Source organism: Callorhinchus milii, unplaced genomic scaffold, assembly GCF_018977255.1.
Source record: "Callorhinchus milii isolate IMCB2004 unplaced genomic scaffold, IMCB_Cmil_1.0 Scaffold24, whole genome shotgun sequence".
Lineage (NCBI taxonomy): Eukaryota > Metazoa > Chordata > Chondrichthyes > Chimaeriformes > Callorhinchidae > Callorhinchus > Callorhinchus milii.
The window spans coordinates 2,672,922-2,689,020 of NW_024704765.1; the positions used below are offsets into that span (position 1 = coordinate 2,672,922).

The following is a 16,099-nucleotide window of genomic DNA, read 5'->3' on the forward strand; positions in this document are numbered from 1 at the left end:
AGGGCTGGATATTATTGGGAAATGCCAAAAGAAGAAATTCCCACAAGAAATTAATCATTTCCTTTCTGTTCTGAGTTACAGGGGGAAAAAAATGAGACCCAGTACATCACATCACACAGCACTACACTCACACTTCAACTATGCTAGAAACTGGGAGGTTTAACAACAACAATAGAAAACCAATGTGACTTTGATTCCTGTAAAGGAACATTTGCATGAAATGCTTCAGAGGGAAAGGATTAGATTTACACAACAAACACTTCAAAATGCAATTTTACCAGCCAACTTTCACATCACAAATCAATCTTCTAACCTGCCGAACTCATTGCAGGGCTTATGTCAAATCATTACACTCCGACTCTTGCAGTCTTCCCACAACTTGTTCAGCACGAATATTGTAGCGTGCACGCCACTATATGAAAGGTAGCTTCACAAAGTGTCTCATTCAGTTCTTTCACAGCTCGCTGTAGGGCAGCAGATGGCATTCTGATAACTAAATTCACAAGCTTCCCATTTCTAAAATGAGCTGAAATGGCTACTTGTAATAATAATAATCCTTGCATTTTATCACCTTGAGACGTCTCAAAGCGCTTTACAGAATATACTGTAAAGTGTATTTTGTGGGGGAAACAATGTAGTAGAATAAGGATGCATAAATCAACTGTACTTTCTCCCCACATCCATGCCATGACCACCTCCGCAACACTGTCCGACTCCTACACTGCCTCACCCCTCAGGCCACCAAAACCCTCATACACTCCTTCATTACAACCGCACTCGACTATGCCAACTTCCTGCTTGTGGCCTTGCCCCCTCCTACCTCTCCAACGTTTTCACTCCCTCTGCTCAGCAGGTTCCGGCCTGCTCCATGTCCCCCGCTCGGCCCGGCCCACCATCGGCGGTCGGGCCTTCAGCCTCGTTGCCCCCGCCCCCTGGAACTCCATCCTTCTTCGACCATGCCTTCGGCCAACCTTCCTACCGTCTCTGCCTTCCACCCTCCCTGATCCCAACCCCACCTCTCCGGCTCGGTTCCTAATCCCTGACTGTTCAGCACCTTGGGACGTCCTCCCGACATGAAAGGCACTTTACAAATGTAATTTTGTATTGTATTGTAAAATTGTTTCAAGAAGAAACTAAAGTTCCTGGAAATTAAAAAGATTCAGGATTATTGGACGATGAGACAGTGTGCAAAAGGAATCTTTCAGGAAGGTGGGTGGGGAGCGAGAAAGACCAATATCTACTGCCTGAAATTGTTACTATTTAATATCATTGTGATTTCCTGTAAAGTACTTCACATACCCTGTAGCTTCAAGAATCAATTAGTGACAATTTTCCTGGGGGGGAGGAACTAAGCGGGGTCTCCTTGGATCATGTGCTTGACAAAGGATTATTAGAGGAACTGATTCAAACCTCTGTAGATCGGTTGTTAAACCAGGCCATTCACCATTTGAATGATTTGCACTCAGATATAGCAGGTATGATATCAAAATGACACCAAACTGGGGGAAAGTGGGTGGTAAATGATGAAAAGGATAGCAAAAACATGTAGGAAGACATAAATGGGCTTGCAGAATGGGCCAGATGAAAATTAATATAGAGCATTGTGAATTGATCACCTTGGAAGGAAAAATAAGGAAGCCGATCATACTCTTGCTGGTAGAGGAATAATGGGATAATAATAATAATAGGAATAATGTGTTCTGGCCACAATCCCTGAAATAAAATTGGTCATTCACTTCATAGCTGCTTTGTGGGAAATTGCTGTGCACAATTTGGCTGCCACGAATGCAAAACACACAGTTACTGTACTTAATGGTATATCCTGCTAAAGCTTTGGGACGTCCTCCTGAAATGAAAGATGCTATATCAAATGCAAGGATTATTATTATTATAACCTAAGTCAGATTCACAAGATTCCTTATTTTTCCTTCCAAGGTGATCAATTCACAATGCTCTATATTAATTTTCATCTGGCCCATTCTGCAAGCCCATTTATGTCTTCCTACATGTTTTTGCTATCCTTTTCATCATTTAAAGCAGCACACGTAAACAAGGGAATAAGCATTGCAAATAAAATTGTTGGCTTTAGGTCTAGAGTACAAAAATAGTCATGTTAAATATTTATATAAAAGCTTGGTGAGACCATACTTGGAGTACTGGAGTGTTTGGGCATAACTTGATCACCCCAGTAAACTGAGCTCTCATTTTCAACCATACAATTACACAGGGCAAACATAAGAGGAAGGACCCTCCTATGGTGTCAGCAAATTGATGGAAATTTTCCAACAGATGTGCACACTGGTAAAGTCTGTAACCACCATCACGACACCAACGCTGGTAAGTCATTTTTCAAAATAAACAGAACTTCAGAAAACAGAAAAGGAGAAATAATTGTTCTAAAGCTCTGCTAAAATACATCAACGACAGGATCTTCAATGCATCACTGCCATTTCTAATCACCTCTGCTGGATGCGCTCGTTTTCCTGAATGAGTGCTGAATGATTTGTTTAAAACAGCGCCATGAAAATGTGAACCAAACCTTCCTTACAAATTGCATTCACGCACATACAGTGATATTTTGTAAAAATGCACGCAATAAACTTACCTAAGTGAGACTCTATGGGCGTGGTCGGACGGAGTGGTTCCTCTGGCCCAGTTGTCGCCACCTCCTCTGAGCTACGTGCTTGAGATTTAGAAGGGCAATCGAATCGGAAGCTGATGGTGCCAGACTCCACTTGTCTCACCTGAAAATTAGGAAACAATTTTCTGAATCTAGTTATTTAACAAGCAATCATGTAACTGCTTATGGCGTACAGTCTGATAATGGAGTGTCTGCATGGCGTGATAGCGACAACAACAACAAATTGCAACAACAACAACATCACGTTGGGAAGACATCCCAGGTCAAGGGTTTGCACACGAGCTGTGGGTTGGAGTCAAGTGGGGTGGAGGGCAAGGGAGTTCAGGAAGATGAACAAAGGCACGGTCAAAGAGGAGGGTCTCGAGATGGGCCTTTAAGGAGGCCAGGGAGGCATCAATGCAAAGGGACTCTGGGATGGAGTTCCACAGGATAGAGGCAGAAAAGTTGAACAACAACAACAACAAAAAAGAATTACATTTATAGAGCGCCTTTCACGTCGGGGGGACGTCCCAAGGCCCTGAAGGCCCAACTACCAATGGTAGGGCGGGCAGGGCATGAACTCAAGCTCAGAAATTTCAATAGAAAGGGCATTAGTTTCAGTTTCACTCAGTTCTCTCATCCCTGCATCAGAAGGTTGGAGGTTCTAGCCCTACTTTGGTATTTGAGTTGACGGTCTAGGCTGATATTCCAGTGCACGACTGGAGTGGCACCCCGTTGTCACAGGTTCCAAAATTTAGATGAGACATTGACTGAGAATTTTTCTCGGTATCCAACTGTGGGGTGGGGGGGTCCAACCTTTTGGCTGCTGAGGGCCGGAAGCCCTATTTTTACGTAGGCCACATAAGCAATATTTTTGTGTTTCCCTTCCGGAAACATAACATAACATTTACAGGTTATGGAGGGACGGGTGGGCCAGGTGAAATGGAGGGAGGAGGTGACCTGTTGCACCACCCTGCTCCAGATAAACTGGTTACTTTGGACATTTGGAAAATGTTTCATTCCGCAGCTGTGCAAGAACCCGAACAAGAACAAAACCATTCTCAATTTGCCTCTCAAGTACATGTTGCTACCCAGGAGAATGGAGGTTTATTTGTAAACCGAAGTGCTGATATTCACAGTTGGGGTGAAAAAATGTGACAATCAATGTCATAGTTACCACTAGCAAGAAAGCTGATCATGTCATGCAGCGCAACAGAAAGCGTCAAAAGAAATAATTCATTGTGATAGATAAAGAATTGGGGGTGGACTTTTCAGATTGTGATAATCACTGCTGATAGGATGTCCCATTTTGAAGAATGTGCCAGAACTGTGCACTGCGTACCTCTAATGAGCTCATTGCTGTGGAAGGCACCTTGTAAACCAGCAGATTGTTGGGATTGGCTAGCGATCCTCCATGAAGAGGTAGTGTTACTGTCGAGGTGGCAGCCTTCAAGGGAGGATTCCAAACAGCCCACCGGATCGTGTGCATGTAAGCAGTCTCAGAAAAGGAGGTAGCAGTGTTTGCCTGTAAAAATAATAAATATGTATTAGATATATTCTATAGAAATACACTGCAGGAATCACATTATCTTGTTGCTCAACACCACAGTTTTCAAACGGAGACTCCTTGTGCAACATGCTTTCAGCAAATCTTCATTTCCCAAACACAAATTGCAAGCACATCGAAGGAGCCCATTGTAATGTGAATCTGTCTTGTTTGTGATGCGCCAGTCAGAAAATGGGTAATCTCCCTCCCTCAGTAACAGTGCACTGTCCCCATTTACATTGATCTTGTGTGAGGCTGAATTAAGAATTAAGCAAAGACTTAGAGCACCCAAGCAGACTGACCTCAACATCCTCTCTCTGACCTTCACATCCTTCCATACTCTTACCCTACCATATCTCTGCAATCTCTTCAAGCTCCACTTTCCCACCTACTCCCTACATTCCACTAATTCAGCCTGCAGTACATTTCTGCCCCCCCGCCCCTCCAGCTTTCTCCTGCTCTCCAGAATCCTCCCCCAAAATCCCTGAGCCTCCTTCTAAGCACTCACTTTGCCAACTTGGACTTGATCACTTTCCCCTACTCCACCCCTTCTTTCCACCTTCTTCAGTGATCCACACAACCCTGTAAAGTGCCTCCTGCAATGACAGGTGCTGTATAACTGCAAGTTATTGTAGGAATATCCTGAGCTTTAACAGAAAAAAATACAAAACTTCATCTGAAGTGAGAAAAAAACTGTATATTAGGGTGTTCTGAGGGCCTGCCTCCTGAACTGCCAGAAAAATAACCATTGGAGGGAACTGGATTATTGCTATTTAGATTAGTCTAGAATTATTATATAAGTTTAATACATATTATTTAGGTTAAGAGGGGCAGGAGCTTTTGGCTGGTCTCAAAGAAATTTGGACCCATCCAACCCTGGCAAAGAGCAGTTTCGGTGAGTTTACAGCAATACCCAGTTTGGAGTCAATTTTCTTGAGATCATGAGTTCAAGGAGATCATCTCCCAGACTTCTCCATAACACCTTCTCTGCTCAAATAAACAGCTCCTCACTGTATCAGCCTAGCAACCGAGGACTCAGGAATGCAATAAAAAAAAACACTGCGTTCTTGCAACATTAATTAGATCGATTCGTACATTTTATATTTTCTACTTTAGCTGGAGGAAATATTTTGAGCCGAAAGTGCTCCCATAGACTTTCCTTCCCCCGCAAATCAATCATGTCAGAAAACATACTGAACGTTCATCTGCCACAGTTTATATGCCTCGTTTCTCTCACTTTCAGTTCATCAGAATAATTTACAGCCTCTGTGAACATCTGGATTGCTCACTGCTAGTTCAGCTTCCCCCTCCAGAACTCAGATATCTTCCTTTTCAATGCATGGTCTATAGAGCGACGTGATCCTGGAGTTCTGGAGGAGATTTCAGTTGGTATAAAACGGCTAGTTCACAGAGCCATGGCTGAAACTCCTCCAGAACTCCAGAATCACATTGATCTATAGACCATGAATTGAAAAGGATGATAATATTGGTCACCAGAACTGACCTGCTAAACTTATCAGCAATTGTAGAGCGGTGCATAGTATTGTGTGTTCTACAAAGCTCCAGTCTGTAGCTATCTAATATAAGAACAATTTCTTTTTGAACAATTTCACATGTATATTAATCGTTTTGCATTCCCTGATGTGATGGCTTTGGGTTTCTTGCTTTACAAGGCATGTCAGTCTGGCTCAGTTGGTGCCACTTTCAGCTCTGAGTCAGAAGGTTGTGAACTCAAGCCTTACGTCGAGACTTGAAACTCATATAGTCTAGGCTGACGCTCCAGTGTAGTGTATTGTTGGAGGTGCTGTCTTTCAGATCAGACTTTAAACCGAGGACCCAAAGGCCTATTCAGGTGGACATTAAAGATCTCATGGCATGATTCGAAAAGAGAACTTTCTCCCAGTGCTCTGGAGATCAATCCGACAAATAAAATTGGTCACTCCATGGGTGTTTGTGGGATATTGCTGTGCACAAAATTGTCTGCCACATTTGCCCACAAACAGTCACTTCACTTTACAGTATATCCTGTGAAGGGTTTTGGGATGCCCTCCCGACATAAAAGGCATCTTTGCCAAATGTAAGGATTATTACAAGAAGAAAATATAGATCATACAACCATCCTCGATAATATCAATGAGTACTATATCCCTCTTGTCTTCTACCCTTTCTATCAATGATAAATATGAAGGGATCATGGTCAGTTGGTACATTCACGGCCTAGAATGAAACTGAGCAAAACAGAGGAACAAAATTGAGGAAAATCCTAAATGTAATCCCTGTCTATGTTGAGTTAACTGATCTTGTATGCCGTCAGGAAAGTTGGGGCAGAGATATCCACAATTTCACTTCTCAAGTCTCTACTGCTGAAACCCCTTCCTCCATGATAAATGCACAAGTAGGATAGGAAACGCAGAAGACCCAGATTTTGCTTCATCATCTCCAGGGTTGGGGGGAGGGGGAGGTGGGGAAGTGAAACAACAACAACAAGATTACATTTGTATAGCGCCTTTCACGTCGGGAGGATGTCCCAAGGCGCTGGACAGTGTACAACATTTCAGACGCAAGCTGGGGTCAGGGAGGTGAGAAGGGGGGGAGGGGAAGGGGGTGGCCAATGGCATGGTCGAAGAGGAGGGTTTTGAGGTGGGACTTGAATGAGGCTAAGGAGGGGGCGAGGCGGAATGACTGGGGGATGGAATTCCAGAGTTTGGGGGCAGAGTGGCTGAAGAGTTTCAGTGGCCTGAGTCGGGCAATGTTACGGAGGTGAGGGAAGGCAGAGCGGGTCATGGCTTGGATGTGGGGAGGAAAAGACAGTTAAGGGTCAAACCAGACACCTAGCTTCCTGACTGGCTTAGTGAGTTGAAACAGGCAATAAGAACAAGAAAATTACATTGTTAAAGCGCCTTTCACATCAGTCCCAAGGCGCTGGACAATCAGCGTTTTGGACCCAAGCTGGGGATGGGGAGGGGGGAAGAAGGCTGACGGTTGAAGAGGAGGGTCTTGAAACGGGTCTTGAAGGAGGCAAGGGAGGGGGTGAGGCAGAGGTACTGGGGGATGCAGTTTCAGAGGGTGGGGGCAGAGTAGCTGAAGGCCCGCCTGCCAATGGTGGAGCGGGTAAGGCGGAGGACGTGAAGCAAACCTTAGCCCAATGAGCAGAGGGAGCAAGCAGGTTGGTAGGGTGTTAGAAGGTCACAGAGGTAGGGGGGAGCAAGGCCATAGAGGGCTTTGAAGGTGAGGATCAGGATTTTGAACTGTAGCCTCTGTGTAATGGGAAGCCAGTGGAGTCGGGCGAGGATGGGGGTGATAGGATCACAGAGCCTGGTGCAGGAGAGTTCTGCATGATCTGCAGCCTATGGAGGAAGGAGTTGGGGAGGCCAACTAGCAGAGAGTTTGCTTAAGCTGGATGTTAAGAGGGTCTCGGCGTCCTGTTGTGTGAGACAGTGGCAGAGCCGGGCGATATTGCGGAGGTGGGGGAAGGCAGAGCGGGTCATGGCACGAATGTTGGGAGAAAGGATAGTTGAGGGTCAAACAAGACGCAAAGGTTCTGGACTGGCTTAGCAAGGTGGAGTGTGCAACCATGGATGGTGACGCTGTCAGTGCCTGAGGTGAGGAGGCGCTGACGGGAGCCAATCAGGAGGGTCTTGATCTTATTGACATTCAACTGTAGAAAATTAGCTCTCATCCAGGATTTGATGTCTGACAAGCAGACAAAATGCCTTTGAACCGTAAACGGGGTCTCCTCGGAGCTCCAAGGTGACACGCCTGGCAACGGAATGTCGGAATCGAGCCAGCCCTCTGTGGCAGTCTCGGTAGTCTGGTTCCTGAGCCAGGTGGGTCCACAATATTCCAGGGCAGCCCAGCCCAGCCTGGCTCATCAGCAGGACCTGGAAGGGTAGATCAGTCCCTGGGGGCAGTGAGTCATCCCATTCAGCTCATGTTAACCCTGCAATCCAAAGCCCTAACGGGTAGGGTGGTCCTAGCTGGACAAGCAGCAGGAAAGCTTGCCAGACCACAATATCAATGGCAAGCAATGTGGTTTTAGCTGATTAGACTCCAGCAGTTACCCCAACGCATACTGGGGGTCCCCAAGCTTTGCTCTTGCCAACCTGCGCCTAATACTTTCCGGAATTAGGTAAACAGGATGCATCTCTCCAGGGAGGGAGAGAGAGAGAGAGAGCGCATTCCATTCCAACAACCTATCTCTGGGATTTCTATGTGAAGGTGGGATGCAGGGAATTGGTTTGGAGACTCTCAAGCACGGTGATGGGTTTCCGCATAAATTTATAAAATAAAATGTTATATTTTACAAACAAGAATGCTCAATTTCCACCGAGAATGAGAATGGGCTGGAAGAATATGCAAAAGAGGTTATTTACAAGTATTTAACAGGTTCAAGCGGAGGCTGTTGAAAGCACATCAGAAGGCTGTGGGTGGATAACTTGCTAAACCTCAGACATTCTGTATCTTGCTAACAAGTCCTCAGCCCTCTCTATATCCTGCAAAGCCACAGAATAGCAGATCATTCAGCATAGCAACCAGAATTTGCTGTTTTTCTCTGAGACTTTTTGTGATACACAATACACAGCGCAAAATATATGAAGCACAAAGACTTTCTGCTTTCGGCTTTTTCCGCTTCAATTTTCAACACAAAAAAGACTTTCTGCTTGTTGACGTTCAAATTAAAAAATAATTCGTTTCCATAATGTTATTAATGTTTTAGTACGTAAGTCAATTTTGTACCAGATTTTCTCCATAAGAATCAATGGAATAATTAACCAAAATAGTTATCAATTATAATGTTAAATATACTGCTATTTACTGACAGGTCATGATTTACTGATACTAAACTAATTGAAGATAGATTGTGTTACAATTTAACTAGAAATTGTGAAAAATGAAACAAAATTTATTTTAACTTTTGGTATCAGTTAAATATTCAATGAAAACAATGAATCAAATGAAATAATATTAACTCTTGCATTTGATATAGTGCCTGAACTTCGAGACGTCTCAAAGCTCTTCACAGAATATAGTGTAAAGTGAATTGACTGTATATTTTGTGGGCGAAACTCAGCAGCCAATTGCACACAGCAGCGTCCCACACAGTCATAGTTTGAGTGAACAGTTTTTTGGGGGGAGGGATTATTACCCCCGGAAAGCGATCTGCCAATCGACTAACAACCGGGTTCCTATTTACTCCTGGGTAAACAGAGGAGCGTGGAGTAAGGAAACTTGTCCTGCCCGGGAATCGAACCCAGGACCTCTCACATTGCAAGGCGAGTGCTCTAACCACTGAACTGCAGGACTTTGCAAATATGGAGCCCACTGCATTATAATATTTTGTGTTCATTAAAAGAAGTTGGGCAACAAACAGCTAATTAGTTTGAAATGTATATTTATGGATTAAAATGGTCAAATTTTAGAGTAATAAAGTGATTGTCATGAACTAAACATATTTAGAAGTATTTATTTAATTTTAAGCTCTATTTACACAGCTGCAACATTGATCTTACACCAAATATGCATAAGCAGAACTTGGCAACAGCATTAGGGTGCAAGTGACTTGTAGTATATTAACTTGTTATGCTGACGATTTCACTAGCAATCCAATTTAGCATCTATTTATCAGCTGAGTACACTTAAATTAGTTCAATAAAGAGTGACATTTGAATTATTCATACACAGGGATGTTTTTTAAGCAACCATTTTAAACCATTTCAACCATTTTATTTACTGAAAATGAATTACAATAAATTCACACATTGGATTTACTTTCCATGCCTATGGAAGATTGAACTGTAATTCAATGTTTATATCAGTAATGTTTTCAATACTAAAACAGTCCCAATGGCCATCCACCTGGACCCATGAGGAGCACACAAAATCATAAATTGCTCCTTAGAAATCCTTCATTCTGTACATTTTCAAAAAGGTCAAAATTCAGCAAATCCTTCCCATCCAAAAGAAGTAATAGGATAGAGCTGGACATAAGCAGAAGCGAGGGTGAATGGCAATCCCACTGATTATCAAAAATAGGACATTGAAAATAAGACTGTGGATAACATTGCAGTGTTTGCTGCTTCCAGCATTTACTTTGACTGAAGTGGAATTCCAGTTGTTTTTTTATGATAATTGCCAACAAAGTACCCTAAACCAGCATTGAGAGGCTGTTTATATTGCTGTTAACAAGGAACTGATTCCAATTTTCACCAGATGTCAACTTGCATTCATATATATCCTTACATATAAAGCATTTAATGGTGCATGTTGTGTACATAACCAGAAGCAATCAAATGCACAGTGTAAACCAAGGATCCTTGGGATGGTTTTGAGAGCAGGGAGAAAGGCCGTGAAGAAAAGTGACTTTGGAAGAGTCCCAGAGCGGGTCGAAAACTGAAAACTTGGCTTTCAATGGTAGAGCAGAGAGAGAGCAAGTAGGAAAATAAAACTAGTAACAGCAAATTTAAACTAGAGTGGGCCAATGGACTGGAGCATATTGTAGAAATAAAATGGAGAGGGGGTGCTGAGGGATTTGGAAAAAAAAGGCAAGAATCTTGAAGACTATGCGCTGATTAATTAATAAAATAGCAACCTTCTTCTTCCAGCCGAGCAAACCCCTTTCCTCTCTGTAGACTGACAAGTCTCCATTCATAACTACCCTGACAATAATAAGTGCTAAAAACTAAATTGAAGCTATAAATCAATATCACACTACTCTGTGCCAAGACATGAGGGAGATGTCAACTTACAAATTGAAGTCTAAATTTGCCTAATACAAGTAGCTCCATTATCACCAGGACACACTTTTCATACATCGATAATTGAAAGCTACAAATGAGAAATTGGAAAAGTAAACACCGGCAAACCAATTGAATTTTCATCTTTCCACTAAAAAGCTTGGTAGTCGTATAACAGGAGCCTGATTAGAGCCAGCCATGCTGCACCATCTTACAGCCACACAGAATACGGCACTGGTTAAATTTGTGAAACAGACCTGGAAATGATAAGTAGGTCATGGAAGGAGAAAATATTTCAGCTTTAAGTATCTAAAGATGGAAAATGAAGAACAGAAGTCCTCAGAATTCACAGTAGCTTTACTATATTAGATTTCCTTATGTCACTCGTGTAGCCTTAAGCAACAGGAATCTGTTTCCTCTTCTGTTGTTCATGAGGCAGAAGTCTTATCTATATTACATTGTAACTTGCAGGTATATTAAATCCATGGCACAAATCTAAGGAAAATAATGTGGTCCTTGGTGAGTAATTCCATGATAATGAAGGCAGCTGATTGTTACTTCACATCAAACTCTATTCTGTCCTCCAGGATATCAGGTTTAATCCAACAATCAGATCCCACATTAATTATATTTAGTACGAGTTCACATGGCCTCTGAATGTGTTGGGCTGCAATAGCAGCCTGGGAATGTACGGTTACATAATAACCCGTCAATTATTAAAGTTGGACTTCCACTCTCTTCTGGTAAATTTACATTTAGCTTTTCTGAATCATCTGTGACCCTCATAACAATGGTTACACCAACAATATTCTGCAGAGCTTTAAAAAATGCGTATTTAAATAAATCATCAGGCCCAGCAAAGTGCTGACAAACTGGAAAGCAATCTCTCTGGCCGTTCGCACCTACAGAATATTTCCACGTGGAGAGCTATGGGGACAAAGTCCCTCCCAGATGGGAAATGGGAACATCATGGGGACAAAAGGAACTTTGACATTTTTTTTTAAATATCAACTTCTTCTACAAAGAAATTTTCAGATACAGTCAATTCACATTACAGTATATTCTGTGAAGGGCTTTGAGACGTCTCGAAGATGTGATAAAGGGCTATATCAAATGCAAGCATTATTATTATCATCAATAAACAATATTGAAACTCCCTCATCCCAATCTACTGGAATTCTTTCACGGAATTAACATGTAAGAGCCATTCAGTGGGTATAATCTTGGATTTTCAGGAGGCATTTCATGAATTTATGCAATATGGTTTTTAATAAGGGTTAAATTGCTTGAAATCATAAAAATTAGTTGTTTAATATGGACCAGGTCCCCTTCACTCTATGCATAAACAGTTTGTCATATTATCAAAGAACTTACATTTTTACAGTGCTTTATTAATTCAAAACCTCTCAAACTGTTACCTGTAAATTCCTCTAACGTGTATTGATTATTTCTATAGGCAAACACAGCAGCTTTTCATGCCAGGAAGGTTGAATAAGGTGAATCTCTGGACTGTGCACCAGATACCGAGGACAAATTCCTTCTCCTTTTGAACTGGCTTAAGAAGTTTAATGGTCAGCTGAACTGACAGAAATAATTTACATCATATTGATGATGACAAGCTAGCGAGAAAGGTGACAAATGTAAAAGTAAAAAGCAGCTGAAGAGAGCAGAGAATAAATACGTGACCTAAAGAGTGGCTGATGGATTTTTATTCTTCTAATGTTGAAAGAGCATCCAATTAGCAAAAGGTGCGGAGAGAAAAGGTTTGAGTGTGATTTTTAATAATTCACCAAGAGTCAAATATGGTATCAACAGCAACACAGTTGAATCCAGGATATCGGGCAATAAGCTATCAGGAGAGATTCAGAGAAATGAATTCAGTAGAAAAGAAAGCAAGATACTCCAGGGATTGAAATACTGAGATAAAGTTTTAAAGGTTTAAACAGACCCGTAACAAGTCTCAACGGCAATGCTTCAATAGTAACAAACATTGAACGAGTCTAGGGATAGAAGAATTTTCTCCTGTGGTATAGTGACCTGTGACTCCCAGCACTTGATGGCATAACAAAGAAATTCTTCAAAAATGGATCAATATACCCATTGGCTGAGGGAGTGTTCAGGAAACTTTCTGTCAGTTAAAAAAGGTAAAACTGAATCTGTGGGAGAGATGTTCTAAGGCACCAAGCATCCGAAGGCCAGAAATGAGACCAGGGTATGGTTAAAGATTGGGGGCAAGACAGATGGAACGGGTCAAAGTAGCAATAACAGTTCAGGAGCGGCAAGAAAGAACAGCAGCTAACACAGTTGGCCCCGTTGTATAAAATCATTGTGAGCTACAGGAATCCCTAACGCTGCAATATCCACAGCTCTGCTCTGCACAGTGGATTTTTAAAATAGTTAAAAAGTGTTGTATTAATATCCGACTTATTCAACTCCCACCATTCTGTCACTCTGGTTATTTAAATACTGGCATATATTTTGAGGTGGGATTATCCGAATATCAACTTGCACTTTTGTAGCGCTTTTCACGTAAGAAATGGTCTCAAGCGATTCAGAAATGGAGTGGGAACCTGAACAGGGTGAAAGGTGGGGAATTGGATGGTAGGGAAGTGACCGAAGGCACAGTTAGACTGGTTTTGAAAGCAAAGGAGAAAGGTGCAAGAGGGAAAGATTTTTTGAGAGATCCAAAGAACAGAGGCAAGGTGGCTGAAAGCTCGTCTGCCAGTGATAACATAAGAACATAAGAAATGCTGACGAGAAAAGACCAAGGTCCATCTAGTTTGCCTTCCACCTTCCTGGCGGTCGCCTGCACATATGCCCCAAACTCCCTACGTCTTTATCCCATAATGTGATTTCCTAAAAGAAAACTATCTAATCTGTGTTGAAAGAATCAATATTTCCTGTTTCAACCGTCTCCCTCGGGAGCCTGTTCCACAGGTTCACTATTCGCTCACTGACGTAGTGTTTGCATAGATTCATTCTGAATTTCCCCCTTTTAATTGCAGGCCGTGGCCTCTGGTTTTACTATTCTATTTCAAGTTGAAACAGCCGGTCATGATCTATATTGTTTTGCCCCTTTTGAATCTTAAAGACACCAATCATGTTGTCTCGCAATCTTCTCTTTTCCAGCGTGAATATGCCCGATTTACTTAGTGGCTCCTCATAGCCCAGTCCTTTCATTCCTTCAATCATTTTGGTTGCCCTCCTCTGCATCTACTCAATTTCTCCAATATCCTTTTTGTACTGCAGTGACCAGAACTGTACACAGTCTCTAAGTGTGGTCTCAACGATGATATATACAGTGGCAGGGTTATCCCACTATTTCAGCTGCTATTCAAATATTCAAAATTCAAATCCTCCTGTAACCCATCTTGTTCAGCTTCATTAGCTTGGAGTCATCTGTGCTGGCGACTCCCAGCTCCAGATCATTTATAAAAATATTAAATAGAAGAGATCCCAAAACAGACCCTTGTGCATATTCACTGGTAATGTTTTCCCAGTCTGATGACATTCCCTGTACCACCACCCTTTGGGTTCTTCCGGTCAACCAATTGCGTATTCATTGTAATACACCTCCACTGATTCCCACTTTCTTTACTTTCAGTATCAGCCTCTCAAGAGGAACTGTATCAAAGGCCTTACTGAACCCCAGATATACAACATCCACAGCCTTACCCATATCAAGCTCCCTTGTCACACTGTCCAAGAAAAACAGTAAATTAGATTGGCAAGACCTCCCCTTCATGAACCCATATTAGCTATAATTTATGATTTCTGTCCAAATGCTCTACGATTTTATCCTCAATAAGATTCTCCATAATTTTACCCACAATGGACGTCAAACTTACCAGTCTGTAGTTTCCTGGGTCACTTTTGTTACCTTTCTTAAAAATAGGAGTAACATCTGTCTTTCTCCAGTCCCCCAGCAGCTCTCCAATATTCAGTGATTTTTTTAAAGATTTGTGCCAGCGCTTCTGCAACTACCTCCCTTAGTTCCTTAAGGATCCTCGGATGCAATTTATCCGACCCTTGAGATTTATTTACCTTAAGTTTATACAGATGTTTGGCAATGTAGTGATATGAATAGTGTTGCAACTTTTCTCTGCGACATTCTTGAGTTCTCTTTCCACATCAGATAGGTTACCCATCTCCTCCTTGGTAAAGTCTGATGCACTTACTTAACACCATTCCAGCTGTGCAGCATTATTTGTCATGTTGTGTCCCGAACCCACTTTCAGTGGCCCTATTCCATTGCTTGTTTTTGCTTCTACTCTTAATGTAACTAAAATTTTTTTGTTATTGTCCTTCACATCTCTTACCGTGTTCAATCCAAAGCTTTTCTTTGCCATTCTGATGCCTTTTTTGCAGTCCTGGCATGCCTTCCTGTATTGAGTCCAACTTATTTCTGTACCATTTTCTTTCATGGCCTTAAATGTTTTTTTTTGCCCTCTTTATGATTTGCTTTGTAACCCCATCCAACCAGGCAAGAATGTCTTTAAGCTTGGTATCTTTGCTTCACATAGGTACACATTGTTCCATTGCCTTCATAATCACCTCCTTGAAGGAACTCCTTAGGTCCTCCACTCCCATTGCCATATTTAAGCCTGCCAGGCCCACTCCAACTCGACACCTCAAGCACACAAAGTCAGTCCTCTTGAAATTTGGCAGTTTTGTTTGGGTCTTTGTAACCTCAAACTTGTGATGTCAAATGCGACTGCATTTTGATCTCTGTTGCTTAATGCTTCTCTCACCTTTATGCTGGAGATTTGGTTGTCCCTGTTGCTCATTATCAAATCCAAGATGTTATCTCCCCTTGTTGGCTCTTTTACAAAACTGAGTCATAAAATAGTCTTCCTTTAACTCTAGAAACGCCTTCCTTATCTTACCAGTGTATATACACATTATCATCCCAATCAATTTTGGGCAAAGCAGACCCCCAGTAATATCTTACCTCTGTTACCATGTTTTAATTCTACCCAAAGTGATTCCGTGTCTGCCTTTTCCTTTTTATATCCTCTCTCACTTGCATCTCAATAATGGAGCTTATATATAGTGCCACACCACTCCCTCTTCTCCCGATACCGTCCCCACTAAAGAGTTTATAACCTTCCAGATGTGTATCCCATGGATTTCATTCCACCAAGTCTCTGTTATGCTAACAATGTCTATTACCTCCTACAAGACCTTCCAGATCATGCA

The 16,099-nt window shown here is 42.1% G+C and overlaps 1 protein-coding gene across 4 annotated transcripts in view; it reads right to left on the minus strand.

Moving 5' to 3' along the window:
* nphp4 (nephronophthisis 4) overlaps nucleotides 1-16,099 on the minus strand; it is a 145,132-nt gene that overhangs the window by 59,858 nt on the left and 69,175 nt on the right. For all 4 annotated transcript variants that reach the window (XM_007897791.2, XM_007897790.2, XM_042343571.1 and 1 more), the window contains exons 8-9: nucleotides 3,963-4,145; nucleotides 2,606-2,744 (exon numbers count right to left, since the gene is read on the minus strand). In XM_007897791.2, coding sequence (XP_007895982.2) covers nucleotides 2,606-2,744; nucleotides 3,963-4,145 — 322 coding nt within the window. The remainder of the gene's footprint in view (nucleotides 1-2,605; nucleotides 2,745-3,962; nucleotides 4,146-16,099) is intronic.